This window comes from Sapajus apella, unplaced genomic scaffold (assembly GCF_009761245.1).
Source record: "Sapajus apella isolate SASKATOON/1434 unplaced genomic scaffold, GSC_monkey_1.0 scaffold42, whole genome shotgun sequence".
Taxonomy (NCBI): domain Eukaryota; kingdom Metazoa; phylum Chordata; class Mammalia; order Primates; family Cebidae; genus Sapajus; species Sapajus apella.
The window spans coordinates 14228513-14246776 of NW_022436982.1; the positions used below are offsets into that span (position 1 = coordinate 14228513).

General features: G+C 41.9%; 1 protein-coding gene and 1 long non-coding RNA gene across 4 annotated transcripts in view; one reads left to right on the top strand and one right to left on the bottom strand.

Annotated features, from left to right (window-relative positions):
- The window catches only part of SLC24A2 (solute carrier family 24 member 2), a 271295-nt gene that overhangs the window by 231757 nt on the left and 21274 nt on the right, over positions 1 to 18264 (top strand). For all 3 annotated transcript variants that reach the window (XM_032300096.1, XM_032300094.1, XM_032300095.1), the window contains one exon: positions 5706 to 5846. In XM_032300096.1, coding sequence (XP_032155987.1) covers positions 5706 to 5846 — 141 coding nt within the window. The remainder of the gene's footprint in view (positions 1 to 5705; positions 5847 to 18264) is intronic.
- LOC116566105 lies at positions 2768 to 5740 on the bottom strand. The gene is made up of 2 exons (XR_004275733.1): positions 5119 to 5740; positions 2768 to 4805 (listed from the first exon to the last, which is right to left on the bottom strand). It is a non-coding gene; the product is annotated as an uncharacterized LOC116566105 (long non-coding RNA).

Genomic DNA, 18264 nt, shown 5'->3' on the forward strand with positions numbered 1-18264 from the left:
TCTGGTTATTAGCCCTTTGTCAGATGGATAGATTTCAAAAATTTTCTCCCATTCTATAGGTTGCCTGTTAACTCTGGTGATAGTTTCTTTTGCTGTACAGAAGCTCTTTTTAATTAGATCCCCAATTTAATTGGAGACAGAGTCTCACTGTGTCACCCGGCTGCAGTGCAGTGGCTAGATCTCAGCTCATGGCAACCTCTGCCTCCTTCAAGTGATTCTCCTGCCTCAGCCTCCTAACTGGCATTACAGGCATCTGTCATCACGCTCAGCTAATTTTTGTATTTTTAGTAGACATGGGGCTTCACCATGTTGGCCAGGCTGGTCTCGAATTCCTGACCTCAAGTGACCCACCCACCTCAACCTCCCAAAGTACTGGGATTACAGGTGTGAGCCACCGAGGCTGGCTCTCAAGTCTTTTCAACCTGATAAAGTTACACTAAAATTTCTATTAGACCACTGAGGAATGTTAGTTTTTTTACTTAGGCCTGCCCCAACTTGTTTTACAAGATTTGAGGCTACTTACAAAAAGTACATCTGCTGAAAAAGGATAAAATGAAGAGTTATGAGAAAACACAGCCCCAGATGAGAAAGTGCAGTAGTAAGCCTGGAACGCAGCGAGCACAGACCCAGCACAGTGATGGCTGGGTGTGGGTTGCAAATTTGGCTCTGACCACCCCCCCGCCCCGTGCACAAAGCAAAGAAAGAATCATATCGATTACATGACTCCCAGTATTTCTAAGATTTTTTAGTTTCTCAGAAGAGGTCTGACTTTTCTTAGTGATGAGATGTGAGAGCTGTTTCTCCCTTGAGCCCTCATAAAGAGAACTGTAGATCAGTTAGGATAAACTTGCACTGTAAAGAACCAAAAACTCAAAATAACAGTGGCTTGAAGAAGATAGAATTTTTTTTTGAGAGTGCTATTATCCTTGTGAGAAAGAACATATCGTGATGTGAAGTGGGTTCGTGACTTGTGCAGAACTTCCCGTAAACAGCGAGAAAACCAGTGTTCAGTCCTGCATTTTGACATCCTGTCTAGTGTTAACATGGGACCCCCTGACCTGCATTACTAAGATGTAAAGAGACCAGATTCCTGCTTCCTATGTAATTTGTAGAGTGAGGCCAGGCTGCTCAGCAAATGAAGTCATAGCTTGTGGGTGCCACTGTCTGGAAGCATTGCAATCAATCATCAGTATAAGCAGTCCAGGGTTCAAATGGCCCTTGATGGGTGTCAGAAACTGAGAGCCTTGTTCCTCCCCACCATGGCCCAAGATTATCTTCTGCTCTGGCCAAAATGTCCCCTCCAGCTAGCAGGAAGGAGGGAGCAAGGACATACCCCCACCCTTTAAAGATAGATCCAGGAAGTTGTGGAGCACACTTCCAATACATCCTTTGGCCAGAACTTAATCACATGGCCATACCTTTCCAAGGAAAAGGCTGAAAACCAGAGTCTTTATTCCAGGCCTAGGTAAAAGCAAGCTTTCTGTTTATTAAAGCATAAAGGCAGTACTGTCATCCCTTGGTATCCATGGGGATCCCTTTGGATCCCAAAATCCACGAATGCTCAAGGCCCTGATATAAAATGGGGTATAATATACCCTCCCATGTCCTTTAAATCATCTCTAGATTGATTAGAGTGACTAATGCAATGTAAACTCTGTGTAAATAGTTGCTACACTGTATTGCTTTTTATTTATTAAAAGTTACCTTATTGAAACTTACTTTATCCCAGCTCTGGAGGCTGGAAGTCCAAGCTCCAGCAGTTTGGCAGGGCTGGTGTCCTCGGAGGCCTCTCTCCTTGGCTTGCCGGTGCCGCCATCGTGCTGTGTCTTCATCTTCATGTGGCCTTTCCTAAGTGCACAGGAACCCCTGCTGTCTCTCCTGGTGTCCTAATCTTCTCTTCTAAGAATACCAGGCAGATTCGATTAGGACCCACCCTAGTGGCCTTGTTTTAATTTAAAGATCCTATCTCAAAATTAGTTACATTCTGAAGTACTGGCAGGGGTTGCAGCTTCAATATATGAATTTTTGGTGGGGGGAGAGGAGGAAGCGGCTTGACTGGGGGGAACACAATTCAGTCCCTAATAGGCAGAATAGATATGTGAAGACAAGCTGTCATCCCTTGCCACGTAACCTGCTGGCATCCCTGTAACTGGATGAATAGAATTCTTTAGAATCTTCTGTTCTGGCTCACCTTTTAAATCCAAGACTCCTCAAATTGAATGCAGTGCTTTGGACCCATAGGTGCTCAGTGACTGCTTGCAGGCGATGGTGTTGACTCCCCAAGGAACCATGGGCCTGAGCAGAAACTAGAACTCAGGCTTTCTGATTCTCTACCACCTGCTCTGCCCAGCATGCTGCACTAACTCTTTTAAGTTCTGACAACTAATACACCACCACCCACCATATGGGAACTTCAAGTCATATGTTTTTGTGTCAGATTTTTCATATCAAAGATTACAAGGCCCTAAATCTTTGCACGATTCTAGGGCTTCTACAGAGACCCCAGCAGATATCAAGCTATTTTAAGCCCTTATATGAAAAGCCATTTGACTCCTTTCTGAAGCATTGTGCTTCATTTTGTTTTCTGTGGACTCTCTGCAGAAGTTTTAGGAGGTAAGGGCGAGTTGTCACAAGGTCAAAGCCAGCGTACCACAACTCTAGCAAAAGTTGGAAAATCACTGCCCTCACCTCAGTGGCCTCTCCCCTGGAGCATCCAGTTTGGACAAAGATAAAATGAGCCTCAAACTTGGAACAGTATTTTTTTTTCCTTCCACTTCTCGAACCAGCTTGCAAGCTGTCTCCCATTGAGCCAGAGTGAGACTTTACTTGGCAAAGAGAATTTCACCTAAAGTATGCCGACAGCCTTGCTCTTGGGGCACCTCTCAAATCCACCCCAGGATTCTAGGCTGCTGTTCTTCCCTAGAGCAGGACTTGGCCCCCAAGAGGCTGTCAAGTTTCCAGGGAGAGCCCTGTTGGCACAGCCTGAGACAGTCTCTTCTCCTAGTCCATTTCTGCCCTAGCAACAGCTACCTCCAATGCCGCTTTGGAAGCTGTACAATATAGCTAATTGTTTGCATTGGACAGTAGTGTGTTTAGAGCTTATGCATCTAAACAGACAATTATTTTCTGCTATTTGCTAGTGGCAATGCCTGCCTGGTGACTTTGGCAGATGGAGAAAGGAGCTAATCCATAGGTTATAAGCAGAAGGGTTACTGATGAAATGTCACCATCTGTTGGTGTCATTAAAATGATATGAATCATGAAGAGTTGCTTTTGTTTTTTCTCAGAAAAAGGTTAGCTCGAAGTTGAGAGACAAGTTGCTAGATTGTGGATAGTAGTGATGAACAGAGCTGGGGGAGGCATCAGTGCCAGAAGCGGGAGGAGCTTTAATGAACTCATCAGCTTGATGGGTCTTCAGGCAAGTTGACTGACCCTCTGCTGGAAAACAAATCCTCTCTCTCATGTGAGATGGAGTATTTATTAAGAATGCGGCAGTACCTGCAAGGCTCCCATGCCCATTTCTGGGGCATCTGCCAGGTGGGAAGGGGAAAATGATTCATTTGCGTTAAATAAGAATGATCACATCTGGGAGGGAACAGACAGGAAAATATACCTGTCTCCTTAATCCACATTGGCTCCATGGCACAGAGATTATTCACGTAGCCAGGTGACACCTTGAGAGGCTGGTGAGCCCAATAGGGAATAATATTCTCTACACCTGCTACATTCACAAGGGAGAGAGGAGGTGGCATAGAAGAGGGACCAGAGCCGGCACACCAAGCTTCCATCAAAGATGGGAGCTCTGAGGATGGAATCAAGAAAGCAATGGATGGAGTAACATGAGAATTTCATAGCAAAGAAATAGGAAGTGTGAGGTGTGCATTTATAAGGATCCAGGGGACCAAAATAAACGGCCAGCTTCCTGATTCTGCCTTATTATTATAACTAATCCCCTTAATTTCCTCATATTTGCTGTTTACAAATTCTTTTACCCACTGCCAAGGACATATACCCAAAGCAGAAGAACCTGTTGTTACCAACCTTTTTCAATATGGCTTGTTATCCCTTTTTTATTATTTATTTCAAATTTTAACTCCTAGAGAGAGTTGAAGAGATTGTATAAACCACTGCACATACTTTCGACAGGACCTCAGCTTTGCCAGATAAATATGAGATAGCACTGCTGCGAGCCCGGCCTCTCATCCAGTACTGACCCTCCTGGAGGCCAGCTGACCTAAGCCTGCCACACCTGCCACCTCTTTAGGGGCACAGGCGCTGAAGTAGGGTGCTGTTACTGTTTGGAAAGTGTGCGGTGCTGGAAGCAAGAGCCCCAGGAATGAGAGCTTTAGTCTAAAGTTATTTATATGATCTCAAAAGGAAGCATCAGTGGAAAAGTTCCTGTTGATATTTTTAGATCTCATGCGTGGTCCACTGCTGCACTTTCATTTTTAAACAAGCAGGGAAGCGAGTGATTGATGATGTCTACAGTGCTGTTTTAGAAGTGCTGAGGGCCCATCTGACAGGCTAATGGTCACCCTGCTGGGCCCAGATCCTCCCTCCGTCTCTTCCAGCTCTGACTTCAGAAGCTGCTGACTTCAGTGGCTGACAAATAAAACGCTGGCCACTGGCTGCCAAGTCAGAAACTCTGAAGTTTGTTCCCTGGCTCTGACACCCAAGTCAGTGTCTTGCTCGACTTCTGCCTTCTGTTTCTGAGGACTGAGGCATATGTTTGCATAAGTCACCTTTGGCTACAAGTACAATGGTTTAGAATTCAACTGTGGTTAAGCAGGTGAAAAAGTCACAACCTGAGAAGGGTGTGGGGGTGAGAGGGAGAAATGAAGAGAGGTTGGTCAATGGATACAAACTTAGTTAGAAAGAAGAAATCAATTCTAATGTTTCATGGGAGGCTAGGGTAACTATGGCTAGCAAAAACACACTGTATATTTCAAAGTAACTAGAAGAGAAGGCTTGGAACATTACCACATGTAGAAATGATAAACACTCAAGGTGATGGAGACCCCAAATACCCCGACTTGATCATTAGACCTTCAATGCATGGGGAAAAAAAAATGTACCCCATAAATATGTAAAATATCAATGAAAGAAAAAAAAACTCACCACTACACAAAATCGATGTGCTTGACTCTTCCAAGGCCAGTGGGAAGTTAACCTCTCTTAGTAGTATTACTGAATTGTTTCTGTGGTTACTTTCATTTGCCTGATGGAGATCAGTGTTCTAAAAAACAAAGAGAGAAAGAAATATTATCAGTGCTCTCCTTCCCAAGGAATCTGAGTCTTGTGACTCTGTCTTCGAGGAAATGGGAAGATGGGGAGATGGTGGTCATCAAGTCTTCTCCTCCACGGACACAGTTTCTCATAAGAAGGTGGTGAATGGTAGTTGTAGCCCACTCCAGTTGAATAATCAGTTGATGAACATGAGAAGCTGATGAGTGTTCAAGGAGAGAAAACAAAATTCTTACATGCTTATGGGTTGGCAATGTTCCTAGGGCCGTTTGTTCCTAGGACTCAGACTATTGCTGTTTCTTACAAACCTCAAAAACCCATGTATGAAGCCACTGGCTTGAGTCCGGAAAACTCCTGTTAAGATACGGAGCTTCCGCCCTTGCTTTGTGCTCCTACTGTTGTGCCTGTGTATATTTCTTTTTTTTTTTTTCTTTCATTTAATTGTACCTTTTCTACCACAGACCACAGAGACAGCTGACGATGAGGAGGACCAGCCTCTCAGCCTTGCCTGGCCTTCCGAAACTCGCAAGCAAATCACGTTTCTGATTGTTTTCCCCATAGTGTTTCCTCTCTGGATTACCTTACCTGACGTTCGCAAACCTGTAAGTAAAGCATTTTTAAAATAGTTTCCTTGTAAAAAGTATGGTACATAACAGGGTGCATCTGCTTCAAATTGTGTTGAAAGGAAAAAGGAAGTACACTTGTATAAAAATTTCACATGTACCCTATAAATAGGTACAACTATTATGTAACAAAAAAAATTTATTTAAGTTTAAGGAAAAGGAGAAAGTGTATATAAGATACAAATTTCTCTGGGTAATCACGCAGTTATGGTGATTGTTCAGATTATCAGATCTGTGTAACAAACTACCCCAAAACTTACTGGTGTGAAACAGCCAGCATTTTAGTCTGTCGATCAGGAATTTGAATAGGGAACACTGTGGAGGGCTTGTCTCTGCTCCATAATGTCTGTGGCCTGAAGCAGGAAGACTTGAAGGGTTACTTGTGTCTTGTCTTGGGGTCACAATCATCTGGGGGCTTCTTTGCTGTTTCTGGCACCTGGGCAGAAATGATTCAAAGGCTAGGCTCAGCTGGGACTGTCTACTGGAATGCCTAAACGTGGCCTCTTCATGTGACTTGGGCTTCCTCATAGCATGGTGGCCTCAGGATAGTGAAGTGTTTTACATAAGAGGTCAGTCAGGACTCCAGAGTGAATGTTGCAGTGACAGAAGACAGAAGCTGCATGGTCTGTGATGATCCCATCCCAGAAGTTACAGACACTCACTTCTGCTTTACCTTACTGAACAAAGCAGTCGTAAGTGTGTCCTGATTAAAGGGGAGGAAACAAAAAGTCTACCTAGAAAAGATCAGTTTCATATGGCATGTCACTCTCCTGATGGGAAGAGTGTCAAAGAATTTGCAACCATGTTTTAAAACCACCACAGTGATCATCTCTGAGAAAGGCCGCTGAAGGTCTGAAGCAGGAAGGCTACTCACTTTTTCTTACATATTCTTGAGACTATGAATATTATTACTTGATTAATTCAAAAAATAATTTAAAGAGATGCATTTATGTAGTATAAAGGCCTACATGTCTGATGTTCTCTCTCTTATGTTACTATCATTACTTTAATCAATTTTATTATCTACCGTTACATACTGGGTGTTCCGAACACAACATCAGCAAAGTACAATCTGAGTATAGACCAAACCAAGAGAATACCCCCACCCACTGTTGTTGAAGTGAATCCTTGGGCCATTGCCCCAGAGGTTAAAAAAAAAAAAAAAATCTAATGAGAAAGAAGGAAAAGCAGCTCTACCTCTTAGTATAGCACCACATACACAAATTCATTCAACAAAACTGTATACCTAATATGCATCAGATTCTGCACTAAATGTTCCTCATGAGTGCATAGAACAGCACACAGTGTACTCGGAAATCCAGTCTATCCCAGGGCTGGCACTTGGAGCAATGAGAGAAAGCCCCATGGCTACCCTGCCCACGCTGCAGGGGCTGGCCGTGAAAGGGGGACTGCACAGGGAGGAGAGCGTCAGGGACAGCTCCATTTGCCTGTTCTGTGCATCAGCCAGGGCGGTTGTTATAGTCCAGGTAACAACTGCCTTGATTGATTCCTGTTGATTTGCCAGCAGTTGCCAGTCAGGAGACTTTGATCTTCTCTAATACCTTCTTGATCTTTCAACTCAGATTGTCAAAAGGATGAACATTTTGCCAGCATTTATTCTGAAAGTCCTTCCCAACCCCGAAAGCCCAGGGCCTTGAGTCATTAGCCCCCAGTGAACTACACTGTGGAACTTCAGCAAACATCTAGGGTAGGAATCTGTATATTACTGGCATAAGTAGAAAGAAACTTAGGCACAAAGAAGCTAACATAGACCCAGGTGTATGTGACCACGTTGCTTGGCCTTTTCTTCATATTTTTATGATGCCAGAGGTAGAAAACTGGGAAAAAAAAAACATTTCTAAAAGCACTTGGAATAGAATATTTTGATAACTTCCAGTATAATTTATCTTAAGTCTCCAAGCGCTCCCTCATTTGAAAAAGAAGAAAAACCCCATCCCATTCACCTGGCCCTTAAATAATGCAGCCTAGTGGAGAGCCAGGTCTTGTCAAGTAGGCAACAAGCAAGGACTACTTCTTGTAGGGACTCCCAACAGAAGAGGGTTCCTGGTAAAAGATGCATGACACAGGTGTGGCTCACTTAAAGCAATATTTAGGTTTCTTTATTCAAGATGCCATTATAGAGCATCTGCACTATGCAAAGACCTGTCCCTTCCTGAAAACCCACAAGCAAACAAACAGTTGAATGTGTTTGATTTTTCTTGGCTCATACCACATTGACATTTCTGAGATACGCTTGCTTTCTCTCCCGCTCCCTCTTCCCCCCATTGCTCTGCTGTTTAGTGCAATGCTTTTGTTTGGCCCTAGGGAAGAAAATCAGGGAGTGACAGATACAGTTTTCTAAATTCCCAAAAAGGACGTCATGTGGTGTGGCCCCCAGCAGAGGGGCCAGTTGGCTGATGAGAGGATGTTTGCACACAATTGTTGAGGCAGTCAGGAAGATGTGCAGGAATGGGAGGAAGATGCCAGGAAGGCAAGGCCCTTGGCTCTCAGGGTTAGGAGGAACTCTCAGAGAAAGGGCTGGCAAAGTGTTCATCCTCTTGGTAATTCGAGGTGAAAGGTCAAAGAAGCTGTTAGAGAAGATCAAAAGCTCCCAACTTCCTAACTGGTAACTTTTGGAAAACCAACAAAAGTCAATCAAGGCAGTCGTTACTGGGTCAGGACAACTGCTCTGGCTGGTGCTACAATCCCAAAAGGCACAGAGCAAGAAAACAGAGCTGTCCACAGTGTCCTTCTCCCTGTGCAGTCCCCCTTTGGGAGGTGGCCTCTGCAGCATGGGCAGAGTAGCCAGTGGGGATTTCCTTCATTGCTCCCCCAAGTGCCAGCCCTGGAATGGACTGGATTTCTATTCTTTTTCTGAGTATACTCTATGCTGTTCCAAGCAGAAATGAGAGACACTTATGAAGGACACTTTTTTCAACTTCCTTCATAAATAATATTTATTGAGCACCTATTATGTGCCAAACACTGGGTCTCCACTAGTGTTTAAGAGATCTAAAGACACAGAATTGGCCAGTGCAGTGGCCCACACCTGTAATCCCAGCACTTTGGAAGGCTGAGGCTGGTGGATCACAAATTCAAGAGTTCAAGACCAGCCTGGCCAACATGGTGAAACCCCCTCTCTACTAAAAAAACAAAAAATACAAAAATTAGCCAAGTGTGGTGGCAGGCACCTGTAATCCCAGCTACTTGGGAGGCTGAGGCAGGAGAATTGCTTGAACCTGGGAGATAGAGGTTGCAGTGAGCCAACTGCAACCACTGCATTCCAGCCTGGGCGACACAGCAAGACTCTGTCTCAAAAAAAAAAAAAAAAAAAAGAAAATGTACAAAATTCACTATTTCTATTGTTAAGGAGCTCTAAGTTTAGTAAAGGAAACCAGGCATGGCCACATATAACCACAGAGCAAGATTGTACAGCTGTGCAAGAGAAGCTGGACTTGAACCCAAGTCTCTTGACTCCAGAGCATTTTCATTCTACCACACTGACAGTGAAGGATTTTACCCCCACAACTGATGAGCTGTACAACATTGGGAAAAACACTTCTTAACCCTGGGCCCCCATTTTTTCTCCTCTGTGAATCAAGGGTTGGAAGGTCTCTAGATTCCCTGCCAGCCATGACATTCTGTAATTAAGGAGAGCATAAAAAGATAACCATCAATAAGCTATTGCACATGTAAGGTGAGCATACATCCCAGTTTATCCAGGACAGTCCCACCTTATTCTCAAAGCACATTGGTTTGGAAGATAAATTATATGGGTATATTCTGCATAAACGATATACCAAATGAAAGAAACCATGCCAGTTAACACAAAAGCCTATAAGTGATCATGCTTAGTTAGAATATTGTTAGGTTTGACCTTCTATCAGTTATCTTCTGCTGTATAATATACCATCCCAACCTAGTGGCTTGAAACAAGGCATTTTTTAACCCATAATTTTGTGGATTGGCAATTTGGGGTGGGCTCAGCTGGAAAGTTCATCTGCTGGTCTTAATGGTGCTCACTTAACATGGCTGGGAGCTGGTTGGCATAGGGCTGTCGCAGCTTGAACACCTTGTCTTTGCTCTGCATAGTCTCTTATACCAAAGCAGGCTAGCCTGGACTTATTCACACAATGGCAAAGTGCCAAGAACATCAAGCATGAAAGCTACAAAGTGCTCTTGAGATCTAGTTTGAAATTTGCACACAGTCACTTCCAATACATTCTATTGGTCAAAGCAAGTCATAAGGCCAGCACAGATTCGAATGATGGAAAAATAGACCTCACCTCTTGATGAGAGGAGGAGCAAAGTATTGTGCCGATTTTTGCAATCCACCATAGAACTCATGTACTTCCACAAGGAACTCTTGAAAAAATATCTAGGGAGAGGAAAGAGAGAGGAAAATTATTAACTAATACATATCTGCTCCACCTTAGGGCCTGGTAGCTCTGCCTCCTCCCTAGATTTTGATTACCCAGGGAGACAAATCTTGATATTAATTACAAGGAAAACATGATTTTGTAATGTATACATATGGTTTCAGAGTATATAGTAACTCCCACTAGCTTTTATTTCTGCTTCATTTATCTGCAAATTGTATGACAGTGTTTGTTGAACCATGCATAATTTTAACTCATATTAATTAATATGGGCTTCACACTTACAGTTTTCTTAAATTAATAGCTTTCTTTCAAAAGTAAAAGAACTAAAATAATAAACCTCAATGAGGAACAAGTCTTTGATGAAAATTGAAAATAATAAACAAATTAAAGACCCAAAAAATTATCTTCTCTCATGACTAGGATAGGTACTCCTGCAATACAAGAATTCATATAATGAGATATTATAACATGGCCCATTAAAACTAGGAAGGAACCTGAGAACTCAGCTAGGTGTTTGCAATTTCTGTTATTCATTCACCAAGTATTTATTGAGTGTCTATTATGTACCAAGCAAGGTCTAACAAGGATAAAGTAATTAACGATCCATAGAGATTTGGTGACTTGTTCAAGCACACCCAGCTAGACAGAGGCAAAGCCAAGACCCTAGGCCAGGTCTTCGCAGTCCCTTTCACTTCCCCAAGTATCAGTTTCTTCATCTCTTAAAAAGTAAAATGAGCATAATACAGTTGGCTGTTCATATCTGCAGGTTCTTCATTCAAACAATCATAGATTGAAAATATTCAGGAAAAAAATTTTAGTACACAACAGTGAAAAAATACAGATTAAAAACAGTATAATTTAACAGCTATTTACACAGCATTTATATTTTATTAGGCATCGTAAATAATCTAGAACTGCTTTAAAGTATATGGGGTGATGTACAAATGTTATACGTAAATACTCCACTATTGGATTTGAGCATCTGCAGATTTTGGTATCCTCAAGGGTGGTGGAACCAATCACTCATGGATACCAAAGCATGGCTGTATTGTCTAATAACAAATATAATTATTATCTGAGCACTTATTATGTGCGAGTTACTCTGCTAGACATTTTATGTACATGAAGTCCTCAAAACAACTAGATACTATTTCCTCCATTTTACAAATGAAGAAACCTAAGCTTAAAGGGATTAAATAATTTGTCTCAGGTCATATTGCTGATAATTTGTGAGCAGAGATTTTAATACCAGTTATATTCATCCAGAGACTACACTTTTAATCTTCAGTAGGATTTCGGGGGGGAACTTCATTAAATATATATCCCAGAACGTTACACACAGTAGATGCTTAGTGAATATTTGTTGAATTTAAACCAGTAAAGGTATAGCTAATTTGTACAACCAGCTAATGTCCAGCAACTTTTTCCCAGGCAAGCCAATATCACTCTGATGTACTAAAAGCTTCTAATGAGAGCATCTGCTGTCAATTACATAAGTAAACCACAACATAGGAACAAAATGGCCAGCACATGGATGCCGTTTGCTTATTTGCTAATTTATATGAGGTCCATCCCAGCAGATGGCAGGATGAACCCATTACTATAACCATAAATTGTCATGTTAGACCTTGGCCCCAAGATCTATTTTCTTCCTTCCAATGACACTGGTAACCAAATGACTATACAGTTGCTACTGGGCAGAGATGCCTGGAATGAGACCATGCTGTCCAAATAAAGGAAACGGTCCAAGAAAGATGACAGAAGAAGTGATTACCTGGGTTGTGAGAATGGAAATGGTAAGGTAAAGTTTGACAGTTGGGAAAACAGCCCAAATGCTGATGCGTGAAAGGTGGTTACTTCCAAATCAAGAACAATATGGGAGCCTGGGTGAGGCAGATGGCCATACAGCTGGAACGCTAGTTTCTACTTCCCTGATGCTTTTTTTATTTTCTGACATTCAGAGTAGACCCAGTATGATGATCATGATCATTATGTCTGTGGTGGGGTGTATTTTGGCATTATTGGCCCTGTTTTTCTTTGGGAAAGAGTCAGTATAACCTAGACATTGGGAATACATGCAGTACAGTCAGGCAGACCTGGTTTGAATTTTATCTCTAGTTCAGGATCTGGGTACAGAGTAAGTTCTCAGACTTTATCTACCTCTGGCTTATGATGAAGACTCTGAAATTCACAAAGAAAATATAGTTTTAGACTTTTTCATTGAGTCCCTAATGCACAGTAAGTATGTTTCAATGCCCATTAATTACTAATTGGCTTCTTGATTAAGAATCGTGAGGATCAAATACTGATTTAGAGAAGTTTTCAACTAGTATATTGATTTGAATTTAGTTCCTTTAATTCCTTGTCTGATACTTCGCTTTCTACCTTTGACTAGGAATTTTCTGTAGCTCAGTTAACTATTTTTCAGATGAGAAATAAGTTCAAATGATTTCATTCTGACTCGTGAAGTTATCTCAAAGAACAGATATGCAAAGATACAAAGTTAAAATAATAATTACACATTTAGTAAATGAGCTAACCTGGAAAGTGAGGATTCTATGAAATGAGGACTCTCTTAGGACATCCTGTACTTATGCCACACTTTAAAGCACGGAGAAAGTTTTTCATTGCCCTCATACATTGCCTGGAATCAAGCACTGGTTGGGGCTCAAATCACACACGTGGACCCCACATGGCAAGAGGGCCCTTCTCTTTCCTGTAACAGAGCACAGCCATGGAAGATGAAACCCTCATTGCACGTAGCATCCTGAAACAGTGACTGTGATCAGAGGAAAAGGTTGGGAACTTTAATAAGCTAAATGCCTTGCCTGGGAAAACTTGATCTCTTAGCACTGGCTCAGGGAATTCAGTCTCCAGAATCCAGCTGATTCCCCAGCTTTAAAAAAAAATGTGCTGGGGGATTGCTGGCAAGATGGCCAAATAGGAACAGCTCCAGTGTGCAGCTCTCAGCAAAATTGACATGGAAGGCAGGTGACTTCTCCATTTCCAACTGAGTTACCTGGTTCATCTCATTGGGACTGGTTGGATAGTGGGTACAGCCCAAGGAGGGCGAGCCAAAGCAGGGTGGGGCGTCACCTCACCTGGGAAGCGCAAGGGGTCGGGGAACTCTCTCTCCTAGCCAAGGGAATCCACTAGGGTCTGCACCCTGCACTCAGCTCAGATACTGCACTTTTCCCACCGTCTTTGCAACCCGCAGACCAGGAGACTCCCTCTGGTACCTGCACCACCACCAGGGCCCAGGGTTTCCAGAACAAAATTAGGTGTCCATTTGGGCAGACACCAAGCTAGCTACAGCAGGTTTTTTTTTTTTTTTTCCATACCCCTGTGACGCCTAGAATAACAGCAAGACAGAAACGTTCACTTCCCTGGAAAGGGGGCTGAAGCCAGGGAGCCAAGTGGTCCAACTTGGTGGGCCCCATCCCCACGGAGGCCAGCAAGCTAAGATCCACTGGTTTGAAATTCTCTCAGCCAGCACAGCAGTCTCAGCTCAACCTGGGATGCACAAGCTGGGTGGGGGGAAGGGCGTCCACCATTGCTGAGGCTCCAGTAAGCGATTTTAACCTTACAGTAAGCAAAGCCTCAGGGAAGTTCTAACTGGGTGGAGCCTACCACAGTTCAGCAAGGCCATGCAGACAGACTGACTCACTAGATTCCAGGTCCTCTCTAAAAAAAGGCAGCAGCCCATTGGGATCTTAAAAATAAAGCCCCCAACTTCCTGGGACAGAGCACCTGGGAAAAGGGGTGGTTGTGGGCACAGCTTCAGCAGACCTAAACATCCCTGCCTTGGGAGCAACAGATCTCCCAACATAGCACTCGAACTCTGATAAGGGACAGACTGCCTCTTCAAGGGGATCCCTGACCCCCATGTATCCTGACTGGGAGACACATCCCAGTAGGGGCTAACAGACAACTCATACAGGAGAACTCTGACAGGCATCTGGCAGGTACCCCTCTGATACCCCTTCCTACCAGAGGAAGGAACAGGTAGCAATATTTGCTGTTGTGCAGCCTCCACCAGTGATACCCAGGCAAGCAGGGTTTCTAGTGGACCTCCAGCAAACTCCAGCAGACCTACAGCAAAGGGGCCTGACTGTTGAAAGGGAAACTAACAAACAGAAAGGAATAGTTTCAGCATCAACAAAAAGGACATCCACCCACAGACCCCATGCAAGGGTCACTGACTTCAGAGACCAAAAGTAGATAAATCCACAAAGACGGGGAGAAATCAGCACAAAAATCCTGAAAATTCCAAAAACCAGAATGCCTCTTCTCCTCCAAGGGATCACAACTCCCCTCCATTAAGGGAGCAACACTGGACAAGAATGAATTTGATGAATTGACAGAAGCAGGCTTCAGAAGGTGGGTAATAAACTTTTCCAAGCTAAAGGAGCATGTTCTAACCCAATGCAAGAAAGCTAAGAACCTTGAACAAAGGTTAGACAAAATGCTAACTAGAATAATCAGTTTAGAGATGAACATAAACAACCTGATGGAGCTGAAAAACACAGCATGAGAACTTGATGAAGCATACAAAAGTTTCAATAGCTGAATCGATCAAGCAGAAGAAAGGATTTCAGAGATTGAAGATCAACTCAATGAAATAAAGTGAGAAGACAAGATTAGAGAAAAAAGAGTGAAAAGAAACAAACAAAACCTCCAAGAAATATGAGATTATGTGAGAAGACCAAATCTACATTTGATCAGCGTACCTGAAAGTGTCAGGGAGAATGTAACCAAAAGTTGGAAAACACTCTTCAGGAAATTATCCAGGAGAATTTCACCAACCTAGCAAGGCAGGCAAACATTCAAATTCAGGAAATACAGAGACTACCACAAAGATACTCCTTGAGAATAGCAACCCCAAGACACATAATCATCTGATTCACCAGGGTTGAAATGAAGGAAAAAATGTAAAGGGCAGCCAGAGAGAAAGGTCAGGTTACCCACAAAGGGAAGCCCATCAGACTCACATTGGATCTCTCAGCAGAAACTCTACAAGCCAGAAGAGAGTGGGGGTCAATATTCAACATTCTTAAAGAATTTTCGGCCCAGCATTTCATATCCAGCAAAACTTCATAAGCAAAGGAGAAATAAAATCTTTTACAGACAAGCAAATGCTGAGAGATTTTGTCACCACCAAGCCTTCCTTACAAGTGCTCCTGAAGGAAGCATTAAACATGGAAAAGAACAACCAGCACCAGCCATTGCAAAAAAAAAATACAAATTGTAAAGCTCATTGATGCTATGAATAAACTACATCAACTAACAAGCAAAATAACCAGCTAGCATCATAATGGCAGGATCAAATTCACAAATAACCATATTAACCTTAAATGTAAAGGGGTTAAATGCCCCAATAAAAAGACACAGACTGGCAAACTGGATAAAGAGTCAAGACCCACTGGTATGCTGTATTCAAGAGACCCATCTCATGTGCAAAGACACACATAGGCTCAAAGTAAAGGGATAGAGGAAGATTTACCAAGAAAATGGAAAGCAAAACATTCCAACTCTAGTCTCTGATAAAACAGACTTTAAACCAACAAAAATCAAAAGAGACAGAGAAGGGCATTACATAATGGTAAAGGGATCAACGCAACAAAAAGAGCTAACTACCCTAAATATATGTACACCCAATACAGGAGCACCCAGATTCATAAAGCAAGTTCTTAGAGACCTACAAAGAGACTTAGACTCCCACACAATAATAGTGGGAGACTTTAACACCCCACTGTCAATATTAGGCTGTTCAACAAGACAGAAAATTAACAAGGATATCCAGAACATGAACTTAGCTCTGGACCAAGCAGACCGAATAGACATCTACAGAACTCTCTACTCCAAATCAACAGAATATGCATTCTTCTTAGCATCACATTACACTTATTCTAAAATTGACCACATAATTGGAAGTAAAACACTCCTCACCAAATGCAGAAGAATGAAAATCATAACAGTCTCTTAGACTGTAGTGCAATCAAATAGAACTCAGGATTAAGAAACTCACTCAGAACCGCACAGCTACGTGGAAACTGAACAACCTGCTCCTGGATGACTACTGGATAAATAATAAAATGAATGCAGAAATAAAGATGTTCTTTGAAACCAGTGAGAATGAAGACACAATGTACCAGAATCTCTGGGACACATTTAAAGCAGTGTGTAGAGGGAAATTTATAGCACTAAATGCCCACAAGAGAAAGCAGGAAAGATCTAAAATTGACACCCTAAGGTCACAATTAAAAGAACTAGAGAAGCAAGAACAAACTAATTTAAAAGCTAGCAGAAGACAAGAAATAACTAAGATCAGAGCAGAACTGAAGGAGATAGAGACACAAAAAACTTCAAAAAAAATCAGTAAATCCAGGAGCTGGTTTTTTGAAAAGATTAACAAAATAGATAGATTGCTAGCCAGACTAATAAAGAAGAAAAGAGAGAAGAATCAAATAGATGCTATAAAAAATGATAAAGGGGATATTACCAATGATCCCACAGAAATACAAACTACCATCAGAGAATACTATAAACACCTCTACATAAATAAACCAGAAAATCTAGAAGAAATTGATAAATTCCTGGACACTTACACCCTTCCAAGACTAAACCAGGATGAAGTCAAATCCCTGAGTAGACCATTAACAAATTCTGAAATTGAGGCAGCAATTAATAGCCTACCAACCAAAAATAAGTTGAGGACTAGATGGTTTCACAGCTGAATTCTACCAGAGGTACAAAGACAAGCTGGTATAATTCCTTCTGGAATATTCCAACCAATAGAAAAAGAGGGATTCCTCCCTAACTAATTTTATGAGGCCAACATCATCCTGAGATCAAAACCTGGCAGAGACACAACAAAAAAAATTTTAGGCCAGTATTCCTGATAAATATTAATGTGGAAATCCCCAATAAAATACTGGCAAACCAAATCCAACAGCACATCAAAAAGCTTATCCATCACCATCAAGTTAGCTTTGTCCCTGGGATGCAAAGCTGATTCAACGTTTGCAAATCAATGAATGTAATCCATCACATAAACAAAACCAAAGACAAAAAACACGTGATTATCTCAATAGATGCAGAGAAAGCCTTCAACAAAATTCAACAGCTCTTCATGCTAAAAACTCTCAATAAACTAGGTATTGATAAAATGTATCTCAAAACAATAGCAGCTATTTATGACAAACCCATAGCCAATAATATACTGAATGGGCAAAAACTGGAAGCACTCCCTTTGAAAGCACAAGACAAGGATGCCCTCTCACCACTCCTATTCAATATAGTACTGGAAGCTCTGGCCAGGGCAATCAGGCAAGAGAAAGAAATAAAGGATATTCAATTAGGAAAAGAAGAAGTCAAATTGTCTCCATTTGTAGATCACATGATTGAATATTTAGAAAACCCCATCATCTCAGCCTGAAAACTCCTTAATCCAATAAGTAACTTCAGCAAAGTTTCAGGATACAAAATCAGTGTGCAAAAATCACAAGCATTCCTAATCACCAATAACAGAAAAACAAAGAGCCACATCATGAGTAAGCTCCCAGTCACAATTGCTGCAAAGAGAGTAACATACCTAGGAATACAACTTAGAAGGCATGTGAAGGACCTCTTCAAGGAGAACTACAAACCACTGCTCAAGGAAATAAGAGGGGACACAAAGAGATGGAAGAACATTCCATGCTCATGCATAGGAAGAATCAATATCATGAAAATGGCCATACTGCCTAAAGTAATTCATAGATTCAATGCTATCCCCATCAAGCTACCATTGACTTTCTTCCCAGAATTGGAAAAAATTACTTTAAATTTCATATGGAACCAAAAAAGAGCCCACATAGCCAAGACAATCCTAAGCAAAAAGAACAAAGCTGGAGGCATCATGCTACCTGACTTCAAACTGTACTACAAGGCTACAATCAAAACAGCATGGTACTGGTACCAAAAAAGAGACATAGACCAATGGAACAGAACAGAGGCCTCAAAAATAATGCCAC